Source organism: Parasteatoda tepidariorum, chromosome 4 (genome assembly GCF_982258835.1).
Source record: "Parasteatoda tepidariorum strain Cologne lab strain chromosome 4, Ptep-v5.0, whole genome shotgun sequence".
NCBI classification, from domain to species: domain Eukaryota; kingdom Metazoa; phylum Arthropoda; class Arachnida; order Araneae; family Theridiidae; genus Parasteatoda; species Parasteatoda tepidariorum.
The window spans coordinates 73,870,951-73,884,914 of record NC_141758.1 but is presented as its reverse complement, the minus strand read 5'-3'; the positions used below and the strand labels follow the sequence as shown (position 1 = coordinate 73,884,914).

Here is a 13,964-nt window from a genome sequence, read left to right as displayed (position 1 = left end):
TGTTATGTATATAATAAAATAGCATAAATTGGTTAGTTGATTGAAGCACCACTAGAGCCAGAAATGACAATATCAATAAAAGACAAATTTTGTTATGTATTCAATGTAGCAAAATTGAATAGTGCTATAACAGATAATACGTAAAACAAGAATAAAATTATAGTACCTCTGATGAAAATAAGCCAAAACGCGATTAAAAATACTAATAATTTTCTACTTATTTTAAATGATATAAAAATATTTTCTTTTAAAAAATATTTATTCACTTAATAAATGACATTTTTATGATACATTTTTAAAAAAAATAATTTTATATGCGTAAAATGTTCATTAGAATTTTACTATCAATATTTTTGGGAAGCTAGGGTAGGATTCTAGTATTAAATGCTGCATAAAAATTAACAAGCAATTGCCCGACTGTATCTTATAAAGAATAACATGACAATGTAATAAAGCTCTACTTCATGAAGAAATTGAAAGAAACATAAAGATATTAGTTTCAATGAGTCGCAAGAATATATAAAGGTTAAAACTGGAAATATAATAAACTAAAATGCATTAAATTACAAATGACAATTAAACAAATGAGTACATTGACTAAAAATGAAAAAAAAAATGAGTTTCATTGTTAATCAAATTGTTAGATAAAAACCTACAAAAATAATTGAATAAAATTAATAAGTTGAAACACAACTCCAATTATACAGTGTTATAAATATATGCATTAAAAATACAATTCCTTATTGCTAATATAACAATTTTTAAATATTTAATTTTAATACAGTCGTCTGATTCAGAGATAAGACAAAAAGAGTATAATCTCAGGGATATAATCGATAAAATCAAAATGCTGGAAAAGTAAACAATACAATTCATATTATTTTTCTTTTTTTTTGTACAAATATCTCTCAAGGTTTGAATGTTTAACTGTAAAAGCTTAACCTAATTAGAATTTTGGATAAATTAAGACTTTGAAAAAAAAATTGCAAAAATATGCCTAATGATAATGTTTTAAATAATAATGAATTTTAAAACAGATTACAAAAAAAAAAAAAAAATTGACATTAGATATATACACTATAAAATAACAAAATATACATTTTCATTTCTGTACAGGGAAAATATTCATTTAAGTATTGTAAGTACGAAGTTGTATATCAAAGAGATCAAACATCCCTTCTGTATCATCAAGATTGAAAAAGTAATCTCGAGCTCCAGGGGGTGGGCTCAGTCTTGTGAGAGGAGAGAATGCTGAAAGAGAAACTAAGATATAAAAAAGTAATTTATAAAAAAAAAAGAAGAAAAAAAGATCACCATAGTGGTAAAGTATACACAGTTAGTACAGCCCTATCAAAAAAACATAGATATAATTTAAATTATTTCATATTACTAACTTAAAATAGTTTTAAAAATCATACATGAATTGCTGCATATTTTTTTATTCAGAATAATTACATATACTTAAAAAAAACTTCTAATTTTATGAATTTTTCTGATTTTTGTAACCAGTGGTCTCAATTTTAGCAATTATTTTTCACTTTGGCTCATTTTTGTGCAGATAATATAGAATAGAACATCCATTCTTGCTTTTATAGTAGAAAATAAAGAATTTAAAAACAAAAATATTACAAGATTTTTTTGTTGTTGCAAATCTATTGTATTTATGGGCATTTCAAACTCAAATCAATTAATTATCCCTAACTTTTCCAGGGTTCATGCTAAAAAAAAAAAAAAAAAAAGAGATTCTATTTCCTGAGAGGTTTGCGTAAAACTCCAAGATCTTTTTTAACTTAAAAAGAATTATTAGTTCAAAGTTGTTGCAATAAAATAAAAAATCAGATTTAATTAGATACCGGTAAGTGCCGTTACAAACGTGAGTCGGACTTGAGTTAAGATGACACTTGACATCCAATTCAAATTATTAAAAAATTAAATTTGGATAACAGAAGCACCAATAAGTGGGTGAAACTCAACTAAGCGATGCTAATTTAAAAAGAAAATAAGAAATATATAAAAATCCATATTTAATCGAAGTTAAATAAAATAAAATAATCTAAAAAATAACGCATTTTATCAACAGTCAATCAAAACAAAAATTAACTATAAAAATGTAACATATGTAAGATTTTGCTATAAAGAAAAGAAAAAAAAACTCTTAAAATTAATGGATGAAAAGATTTAATGTATACAAAATTAATTTATAGTGAATGAAAAAAAAGCTCAAAAGGTAGTGGAACCAGAAATGTATCATTTGTGAAAAGTGAAAACAAGCAAGCTGCTTTATAAAAAAAATCGCTGCTTTTACTTTTATAAAAGCAGACAATTTTTAAAGAAAGCAGATGTGTTCCTATATCAGAGAAACAACATAATTTATATAATATATTGGTTTCGTTAATAGACGTTAAATAAATAAACATAGAAAATGATTAAAAAAAAGTTTTGTTTCTAACAATTTATTATCCAAAATTCTAGAAAAATAATTTGTCATAGCAAAAATGGGATAACGAAAATTGAGAACAAAAGTGGATTAAAAAAAAACATAACTTGCCAGAAAGGAAAAACTAATAACACTAGTTCTGATCAATAAAAAGATTATAAGAGTTTTTAAAATAAATAATTGTTTCAAAAAAGAATAAAAATGTACTTCAAGTTTTTCAAGGTAGAAGTTTCACATTTCAAATCGGGCATCCAATTACTGATTCTCATCTTCAGAAACGCATACGAATTATTGAATTATCGTTAAGATACACCAAATACTGTCGACGTAGGAAAAAATCTGTTTGTTTTAATTGTTTTGTTATTTATTTCATACTCTACTATGCAAGCGCAAATTATGGTTTTGGGAATGGAACAGTAAAATTCCACAATTTGATAAGGTGTCAAATTTTCCTGATAATTTCCAGTTTTCGAATAAAATCACGTTTTCCCCAGACTTTTTTTCTTCTTCTCAAATCCAGTTTTCCCTAGCAATACCCGGTTTTTCCAATATTTGAGATGATTACGAACCATGTTTTTACTGGAATCCTGTATATGTTCAAAATTACAAGACTACAGAGTTGAACATTAGTAGTCGTAAACCCATAAAATTGGGTCGGCTGTTCAACGACGGTTCTTCTTCTACAGGAGCGCAACAGCCCTTTGCAGGCCTTGGCTGCCTCAACAGCACGCCTTCTCCAGCTCCCTCTGTCCATGGCAACTCCCCTCCAGTTCTTAAGTTTTAGGACTTTGACCTCAAAGTCAACGACGGTTATAAAATAAAATAAAATGAAATTATTCTTGTTTAAAAAACATGTTGAAGTCACAGAACTAAACATTACATACAGAAATAAATATATTAAATGGAAAAAAAAACTTTTTTTACAGTGGAATAACTGAAAAATAAATAATTTTACTTACTCTCTTTTGCTATCAGCTCCTCTAAAAATTGTTCTTCTATTTTATCATCTAAACAAAAAAGAAAATATAAACTTAGTATTCTAACAAGCATAATATAATGAGAACATTAATAGGGTTGCCACAGAAAGAAAATGAACAAAATAGTTGCTTTTAGTAGCCTAGAGCATGAAAATAGTTGCCTAAATAACAAAAATAAGACTAAAACTTTATTAAATGACTTAATTGTCATATACCATGATCCATTTAGTCAAGTTGGTGGCAAATATGATAATTTTTATACAAACGTTTGTGTTCTAGCACTTAATTTTCATATAAAAAAAATTAGTATCTTTGCAGAAAATTAAATACATTTAATTACTAGAATTCACTCAAAAAATACTTTTTCATTAAAAAAAAACACTAATCCAAGAAATTTCGCCTTTTATCAATAATTGATTGCGAAAAGTGATTACTCAAATTCAAAATTCATGCATCGTAATATCATATTAAATTTTTTTAAAAAAAAATCGTGCAGAATTTCGTAGCAAAAACCGTTGAAAAAGCGATCAAGAAACAAAATAGACTTACAATAGAATCTGTGCAAATTGAAAGCATTAAAAAATGATGACTCAAATTTGAAATCTAAAATTTCTAATTTTTTAATTATTTGTTTCATTTTTTTAAATTTTATTATTTTTAATTTACATTTTTTTATTTTTTAAGAAAAGAAATTCAGTGTGTTCAGAAGATTTCGCGGCTGCAGGTTTTCGACCCAATTTATGCCAAAAAAAATTACTAGGAGTACAGAAAAGTCTCCTATTAGTCTCCTTTTCCTGAAAATAGTTGCTTTTTTAGTCTTTTCAGGCAAAAAAAGTTGCCATAGTCGCCTCATGCTGAAAATAGTTGCATTTTAGTCGCCTGTGGCAACCCTGCATTAATGATTAAAACCTGTCGATTGAATTTCCAATCCGTTGATCCAAATTTCATTTAAGGCATAATCAGTCAGTATGTATGTATCAGTTGTTAAAAGGAAAATAATTAATATATAACCTTGGAAACTTATATTTAAAATATAATTAAAGCTATATGATTCCAAATTAAAGAATTCAACAATGTTAAAATTTTTATGTGTTAAACGGGGGTTATTTGTAATAAAGTTGCTTAAAACAAAACATTTCTGCAACATTTACCAACTACTAGAACTAGAGATTGTACAGACTAGAGATTTTATATTTCTGTTTAGCAACTAAAAATAAGGTTACTTTTGAATGCACTACTTCATCATTATACTTATGTGGCTGGAAATCCTACCTTTTAATAATATTTTTAGAAACTAGGTCTTAAGATTTTATAAAATATAAAACAAGCAAAAAGTTAGCTTTATTATTTCTCCACCTTATTGTCTGACAATGCTATAATATTTCTCATTAGTAACTGTTAATAATTTTGTAGAAAATCATGTAGATATTTTTGTTCCTTACAAAATTGTTAAATCAATATATATGTATATACATGAAAATAAAATAAATAAACTTGAACCTTTGCTCTTTAATAAGGAAGGAATTTGATGTGTTTTAAAATGAGATTTGATAGAGTTAATGTTTTTAATATAATGTAAGGGTAAATAAGATAAAGTTTATGTCTCCTTTTAAGTTTTTATACCTTAAAATAAAGCTCTAATAAGAAAATTTCCATACCATAAAGTGGGTTAAACAGAAGATCACTTGAAATGTCGAGTAAGTTATCAAGGTTATCTAGATTTGGGTCATTGGTGGAACTAGCTTGTGATGTAGCTGTAAAATATAAGATTAAAAAAATTAACAAATAACCTAAATTACTGCATAACATTTAAACATAAGAGTCATTTTTTACATAATCATAAAAAACACAAGAATCATATAAAACATTAAACATAAGAATCATTGTTACACAAGTCATTTTTTTCCTCACACAGATACAGTATAAAGTTTTTTTTTTTTACAAATATAAGTCTGTTTCCTTAATCTGGAAGCAAAATTCAAATTGAAACTTGACAAGCTCACCAGATTTTGCCTTTTAAACACTTTTTGAAAAATAAAAAATTACAAGTCTGATGCTCTTCAAACAATATGATTGGTTTGCATTAAAGTTTAACAATAAAATATGCATGTTCTCATATTTGCTCAAATTTTTAAAAATAAAAATTGTCAATAAACTTAAATACAGAACAAAGTCCCATATCTGGACAACTGTTTACTGGATTTTTTTCTTTTCTTCTGGACACATTTTAACAACCAAAATATACAAAAACTTGTAAAAAAAAAAGGATGCAGGTAAGAGAATCCTTCACTTTTCTGTTAAAGAATAATTTATTTAGACATCCCATGTCACTATATATTCATATCACTGCACTTAAAATCCCTCAAAATCAGAACTCTCTGTATAAGAGCAAAATAGGTATATTAGTTCATTGTTTATTTCGGGTTCATCCTCATCACTCACACTTTCATTTTGTCTTCAGATGATTTCCACTTTTTTGAAGCCATTTATCACAGTTTCTTTTTCCCTTTCAATTGCTGACAGCTTAAATGCAGCAGTATAATTCCTCCTCTTAATGGGAGGCGTTTAAAATGTATTACTTAAAAACAAGCTATATCAAAATTTCAATAAAACAAAAATATTAATAAAAAAAATGCAACAGAAGATCAGAATTGAAGATTAAGCGATAAAAAAAATAAATAAACTGGGGAAGATGATCAAACTCTAAAGAGAGAAATATCAGCAATGAAAAAAGAAAAAGAAAGGAAAAGCGCGCTCCCAAGCATTTAAAACAATTTTCTATATTCCCCATTTTCGCTTCTTAAATCAGGCTTCAGAAAACAGATTTTTTTTTTAAAACTGACTCTGTTTAGGGCGGTCAATCTTTTATCCACGTGTAAAATTCTCACATACTGCTTTTCCCCCTCTTTACTGACCTTCAGCTGAAAGCTAGAAATTCTTCTTTGACATTTTAATAGTAAGAATATACAAGGTCATCCCAAGCTCATCAGTGCCATTTATTCATCTAACATTCAAATGTTTTTAACAACCAGTTGAAGAAAAAAGGCACCCCATGACTAGTGGAAGAGTCATATTTCCTGGAAAAAACGCAGGGGAAGCGTTTGTTTTACAGCTGATGATATCATTGACCCACCCTTGATTTTGTTCATTCATTCCTTTCTGACTTATGCTTCTTTGTTTACCTTAAAAACTTATTATCCGGAAAAATCTACTTTCCGGACTAGCTGAAGTCCTGACGGTCTCAGATATGGGATTTTTCACTGTTTATAAAACATATCTAACATATACATATAATGTACCGTTGACTTAGACCTCAGATTACTAAAGGTTCTTTTCTTGTGATCAGTCTAAATTTAAAGGTCTAGGACTATTTACGATTTCAATCACTGTTTTAGCTATTATTACATTGCATGAATTTCTTTTAATAACATGAAAGCTAATATAACTCCTTAATCTGATATAATTTAAATAGTTCACATAAAAATATAACAAAATTTTTTCACCAATAATCACTTCTAGAAATAGGTAGGAATCATATCTATTTACAACTGTCTTTGACATCTATGCATAAAATTACTGTTTTCTTTATACTTACGTTGTACTTATTTTACAAAATGTGTCCCAATTTTTTCTATGCAGAACAAAAAACATTTACAATAACAAAGCAGACATTCAGGATTTTTAACAGAACCTCATCATCTGGGCAATCTCATATCGTTGTGTTTACACAATATGCCGTTTTAATTAGATTTTTGCATTCTTTTTTGTTAGTTAAATGAATTCATATGTAAGCCAAACCCTAGATTAATGAAAGCTCTAGTATTTTTCAATCATACACAAATGTATATGTACTAAGATGACTTTATTACTAATTTGCTTACCAGCTGAATTGGTTTCAATATTTTCTGGTTTGGGGTTCACTTTTTGACGCCGCGTAACTGGACTTAAAGAAGGTAATGGTTGTGGTGGACCTTTACGAGGAGACTGCCGTGTGGCCATTCGATTTGAATTTAAAGCATTGCTCTCTTGTTCAGCAGCTGCCTATAATTAAATAAATAAATAATAATCCATTTTTTTGAAAACACAATATCAGTTCAATTTAACAATATATAAAAAGTTTATAATGGGAAACTGAATGCTTAAAATATACTACAGTATTAAAAATAAATATACTTCAATAATTAAACACTGTAACATGATTAGACAGGAAATAAAAATAATTTGAAATGCATACAAAGTTGATTTTAAACAATGGCTATATTTACTGAAAATGATTTTAATATTTAAACTGCCAAACAGAATTCTGAGAAAGGGAGAAAAAAAAACCTGTGCTATAATTTTTAAAAGCATATTACAGTACAAAAATGCCTAATTTCAATAAGAAAAACTGGAAATAAATGTATTTAGTGTTCTCTACTCAATATAATACAAGATTATCTAATGACATCCAAACAAGTCGATAATTTTACCAACTGTTAAAAAATAACAATGAGACCAAATTTCAACAGCCAGTTAAAAAAAATAATAATAAATAAGTGCAAACATATTGAATTAGTTAAAAAATAACAATATTCTTCTTTTTTTCATCCAGCGAGCAGCAGTTAAGAGAACTCAAAATTAAACTTCATTTATATTTTATTATACAAATATTATTTATATGTTCAAATTTTTATTTACTTCAAGTTCTTTCTTTCTTTGAAGGGACCGGTTTCCAATAACTGCTGCTATAGTTCGTTTGACCCCTATGGAAGCTTGTCTGGTTTGGCGACTGTATGTTCTAGGGGGACTGGGTGCTTTAGGTTGTACTGTTTCTTTCTTTGGTTCTGGCGGAGGTGGTGTTGGAACAATTTGTACGGGCTCAGCTGGTTTAGGTAATTCAGAGTGTTCTTGAACTACAGGAGGCTCTTTTATAATTTCCTGGAAATTTTTTTAAAAGGTTCAGTTTTTATCATTAGATGAGAATTAGAAATGATTAAAATTAAACATAATTGAAATTTCCTAGAATAAAATTATTAATAATAATAAAGTACCTTGGGAGGCATTTGAGCTGAATCTCTATTAACAAGCAACACATTTATTGGACCTGATGATGATGACATATTCAATTGGTATTTGTTTTGTGGTATAGGTCCATCAACCTAGAAATTTTTTAAAAAAAATATTAGCACAAACACCAAATAAACTTAATACATACATTGAATTTAAAATATTAGTAAAAAATTCTTTTCCATTAATTAAAAGGGTTGGCATGATTCAAAAAATGATTAAAATCATGATTTGAGTATGATTAAAAAAAAAAAAAAATAGTGATGCAAAACCGATTGCTTTTTTTAATAATAAATCATAAGTCAAAAATACTTTTATACAATATTATTAATAAATATATTCTTAAGGTAGAAAATATTTTTTAATGTTAAATTTCATTGATAACGAAGATTTTATCCAAAGATATGATGAAAGAGGAACTTAAGTATATTAATTATGTTTTAAAGTATACTAAAAAAAAAAGGGGGGGGGGAGATACTTTAAGTGGCATACAGCTTTTAAATTATAACTTTCCATAAGCTGTATATAAAATAAATTACTGGTAATAAACTGATTTCAATTATACCCCTTTAGCATTTACACCATACCACAATTAGCTTATACCAATAATAAAGACCTGTTCTGCAGAGAGAAACTTTTAATAATTCTTTTCCTTAATGTATTCCGATATAAACTAATTAACTCTTCGCTAGATAACAAATTGACTTCTTGTCCATAAAATGTAAGGATGATATGTTTGTACAAAAATAAACATTTCCTTCAGCGATTAGTTCGTAACAATTAAATAATTATCCTAAACTTTTAGGTTAGAAGTATCAACTGTTTGGTTATATTATCTTTATATAATATTAAGATATATTAATAGATTTTGTATGATGGTTTGGCAAGCAAAGTAAAATATGATTAGCATCCTATTCAGATATAGTTTAAAAAAATTATAAGGAAAAACTCTAAATCAATTAAATTAAAAATTATTTTAATGTTCTCCTCTTGCTAATAATGCATAATAAAAATAAGTAAATTTTATAAAATTTAATTCAATCCTTGCTACATTCTGTTAAAGCACTGTTTTTTCTTGCAACAGTAAATTACCAGTCACAAAGACACATCATAATCTTTTTAACCTGTCCCTCTAACAAATTGTGGACCCATTCAACATAATATAATGTGTAAGCACAATCACTGCATATTATTTTTACTAGCCATAAAAAATTTCAAATTCAAGTCAACTTGTAAAGGCATTAAGAATTGTTTCACAGGAAATTATAACTATTGCTTACAACTTCAACATTTTGGACTGAAAGTTCAGTTCCAACTGGGCACTCCACTGCTATCATAGTGTCACCTTCATATGCATTGCATATATCTTCATATAAAACATAAGAAAGCTCATTATTTTCTGGCTCATCTCTGATATTAGATATGCTCTGAATCATCCACTGTTCATGTTGTTCTAATTCTTTCTCTTTTTGTTCAAGATACTCCAGCTCCTTCTTCAGGACAATGAGACGATCCGATATTTCTCTTGTATTGCAACCGGGACCAGCACCCCTAGAAGAAAGTAATGAGAGAAAAAAATTAGTATAAATATTTATATATAACTTAATTATATATAATAATTATAAATATTTATATATAACTGAGTTGGTTGGTTTAAACCATTGTGATTTAAAACATGATCTAAACAAAAGCTTAAAAAAAAAAAAAAAAAAAAAAAAAGGTGATTTTTAACCCTTTTCTTCTCGCTCCGGTGAAAATGATGGGGTACGGTTTCGCCCTCTATTTATTGCTCCCGTGAAATTTTCGGGCTGGAGTGTTCAGTAGTAACGTGCCAATAAGAATAAAACTTAATTCATTTCTTTTGCCTGAAAAATTTTTTATTTCTCATTTTACACACCAGATGGCAGTACCAGGATATTTTTAAGGTAATTGTAAATGGTTTATTTTTAACCAGATGTCAGCACTAATCAAATATGTGTATTTGGCAAAATAGGCACTTTTATGACCGCTTTCTTGAAAATTAACCGATCGTTAAGGGGTTAAGAGAAAAAAGATCTGTTAAATAACTAGTTTTATTTACATAAATATAATTTAAATATAACCTAACTGATTGAAAAATAGCATATTTTCCCATAAAAATCTTTTAAATTTTGAGTTTAATTTCTAATGTGAGTCTATGTTACTTTAAATCAATAAATGTGGTATGTAATTTTTAAAAGTTCATGTATTATTGCTCTTTTACTAAGATATAATTATAATGCAGAACATCATTTATGTTCAGATAGTTTTAAAAATTATTCAAAGATTGCAATTATAGAGCAAGTTGAATTCAGAAGAATTTTTTAATCTTGTTAATTATGCTTTCGAATGTAGCAAGCATAAATACATAACGCTTGTTACTATCAAAAGTATAAATGGGAATGAGGTACTTTTTTGAATTTTACATTTCAGTTTATTTTTAAATTTTCTCTATTATCAACGCAAACAAATTATTATTTGCACATATGTTTCTATTGATTCTAATATTTTCAAAATACAATGCTTATATAAAAGAGCGTAATTAAAAAAATATTAAAAATTAATTTAAAATTTTATCAATGTATATTATTTTATTTAATACTGTTTACAAGTATATTGATATACTTAAAATTACAAAAAAAGTATTTTATTTCTCATTTATCATAAATTCATATGACATCAACATATTTTTACTATTAAAAATACATGTATCCAGCCAATTTAATGTTTTTAGTCCTTTTCATCATTCCAATATTCTTGAATTTAAAAATAAATTATCGTAAATTTTTTATGTTCTCCTTCAAGTTTGTTCAAATTTAACTGGGGAACATATACATTATACTAATTAAATTGATACAAATATTGTAAATTGAATATAATTAATTAATGGCTATAAATAATCCTAGAAAGCGAGAATTTTCATACATAAATTGACTAACAATTTACAATACTTTTAATTAAGAACATGAATTCAATTAAGAATAATTAAGAACATTCAATTCAACCTTTTGTTTTAAATAAACCAAAAAGACCTGGTTAAACAAAAAATAAATAAATAATGGTTTTTAGTATTTTTTCTTCAACTTTGAATATATAAAAAAAATACAATTAATATATTTGAATTTTTTTTTATAGCTAGTAACCATATAAAAACTTAACAATTACTATTACAGAATAGCTAGAGTTTTAAAACTTTAGGTCTCAAGATTTCCAGATTTCTTGTTACCAACTACGTGTTACTCCTTGTTGGCTTATTTCAGCGTTTGTTAAATCAAAAGTCCGCAGAGTAAAAGAAACAATTTCTTAAAGCATCATAAAACTTAAGTATTTCAAGAGAAACAATGCCAATACATAGATGGATTAGTTAGAATATGTTTACTAACTAATTTTTATATTTCAAGTACCAATAAAATAAGTAAAAATATATTTTGTTCTTACTTCCATTGTATGCTGTTTTTTGATTTTTTCTCAATTAAGCCAATACCTTCTAAGACATTGGTTATATCATATATTCTCCTTTTCTGTCGCACTGCTAGGGTATCTGCAGCCTAAGATGAACAGTAACATTTTCTCATTAAAAATCTTAAATTTGTATAAATATCAATTAACATGATTTACAAGAAAAATTTTTTTTTCCTGCTAAACAAGCACTAGATACTTGGCTCTATTACTAGGGTATCTGTAGCCTAAGATAAACAGTATAACATAGTTTCTCATTCACTTGTTTAATTTGCATAAAACTCAATTTGCATAAATCTTTTCCAAAACATTCCATACATTGTTTTTTATAAAAAATTATGAAATATTTATGAAAGAAAAAAAGTTAAAAAAAAATATGAAAATCTATTAAAATGTAACTTTAGTCACCTTGGAATTACACACATATAACTATAATATTTCCATAATATTCTTTCACAAGATCATTTACAAATTAGGTTGTACCAAGGTTCATTGATTATATAAATAACAAATTCAGAATATAAGAAGTGCTTTAATTGTTCTTTATTATCCTGATATTTGTAATTGTTTTATGAGACAATTCCTTAAGACTAAACAAAGTTCAAAATGAGTGCACTTTATTCACGTTAGTATGATGTCCAGTATACATTGGCATACACTAACTGTTCTTTATTATTCTACGATATTTGTATAATCAGATAATTCACAAAGACATTGGCATACACTGTTAACAATGAAGTTCATGTTATTTATGATACTAATTATATTTTAATTATAACTGAGCTTTGTTTACTATATAGATAAGTGTTGAATTCAATATAATTTATGTATTTAAAGTACTGTATTTCTTGAAGTTAGGAAGTATTTGACCATTAAGGGCCTGTATCAATAAGAGTATGTTCCTTTAAGTGACACATTTATACATTAAAATTACTTTACTTTTACAAAAGAAGTATGTTTAGAAGTTTGACGAGAAAGAACAATTTTGATAGATGTCCTTCTCATTTCTTAGAATATGATTGTCTTCACATAGATATGACAGATTTTATTTTCCCACATACCCCTGTCAATGTAACGGTCACGTGTTGATGTTTGTAAACAATGAAAAACTTTTGTTAAACAATAACAACGGCTTAAGCACAGTTTAAAAAAATTCAAGTAAACTATGTTTTGACAAATGTTTATAAATCTGATCACTGTACAAATATTGAAAACGAAACTTTTATTTTTTTGAAATATCTTTAGGAAAAGTAGTTTTGTGTGTGTTTTTATGCTGCAATAAGAGTAACAATACACAAATATAAAGAAAATTGCATTCAAAGAGTAAATAATAATATTATATCACTAAATTTTGATTTTTGAATTGTACTTAAAGTACATTATATAAACAACCTTACGCGCAATTAAGCGGCAATTTTAACTTGTGCTATTTAAACTGGCGCCATTGACGTTTTGTGATACGAATTCAACGATAGAAATATATAGTTCTAAACAAGAAATTTCGTTCATGCACATATCGCTTACTACTTTGAGGTCTAAGACACCATCTTTAGCTTCTTGCAATAACGATACAAATTTTGTAGTCAATAATCCTAGGCTTTTTTCATGTCTACTAGGAATAATATCAGCCATTTTGGATAACGGTTGTTGTTGTATGATGCAACAATGCCAGTTTCGGAATCGAAATCATAAAAATAAAATAATCAAAACTTTACTAACAAAAAAAAATTTATTCTGAATATTTCTTCATTAAAGTGTCAAAAAATTTTGATAAACATGCTAAAAATATAAACATAGTTTTTTACATTATTCTATTTTCAGTATATAGAAATTTCTGAAGTTTAAAAAAATGACAAATGTATACAGTCAGAATATGAATAAGTTATAGATGGCGCTTAAATGATTTCGCATTTAGTCTTAATTACCTCTAGATGGCGTTTACAGCAAACAAAATTGTTTAATCATGTCAACTCTTTGCACTTGCGTTCAGTATTTGTATGGGGGAAGTTTGACTTCTTCGAGCAGTA

The 13,964-nt window shown here is 26.8% G+C and overlaps 1 protein-coding gene across 1 annotated transcript; it reads right to left on the bottom strand.

The window, feature by feature from the left end:
• Positions 1-880: 880 nt before the first annotated feature.
• LOC107451157 (transcription factor E2F5) lies at positions 881-13,622 on the bottom strand. Its single transcript, XM_016067172.3, has 9 exons — positions 13,462-13,622; positions 11,917-12,026; positions 9,741-10,011; positions 8,445-8,552; positions 8,092-8,331; positions 7,296-7,455; positions 5,073-5,168; positions 3,397-3,444; positions 881-1,251 (listed from the first exon to the last, which is right to left on the bottom strand). The coding sequence occupies exons 1-9, from the start codon at positions 13,567-13,569 to the stop codon at positions 1,130-1,132; spliced, it is 1,263 nt and encodes a 420-aa protein (XP_015922658.1). The 5' UTR covers positions 13,570-13,622; the 3' UTR covers positions 881-1,129.
• Between the last annotated feature and the right edge of the window lie 342 nt (positions 13,623-13,964).

What these genes read in the sequence shown, in the direction of transcription:
- LOC107451157 (XM_016067172.3), bottom strand. Translation starts at nt 13,569, where the DNA reads ATGGCTGATATTATTCCTAGTAGACATGAAAAAAGCCTAGGATTATTG. An exon ending in CAGTCCAAAATGTTGAAGTT is followed by an intron (nt 8,553 to 9,740) that starts GTAAGCAATAGT and finishes AAAAATTTCTAG; the next exon opens with GTTGATGGACCTATACCACA. An exon ending in GGAGCTGATAGCAAAAGAGA is followed by an intron (nt 1,252 to 3,396) that starts GTAAGTAAAATT and finishes TTTCTCTTTCAG; the next exon opens with CATTCTCTCCTCTCACAAGA.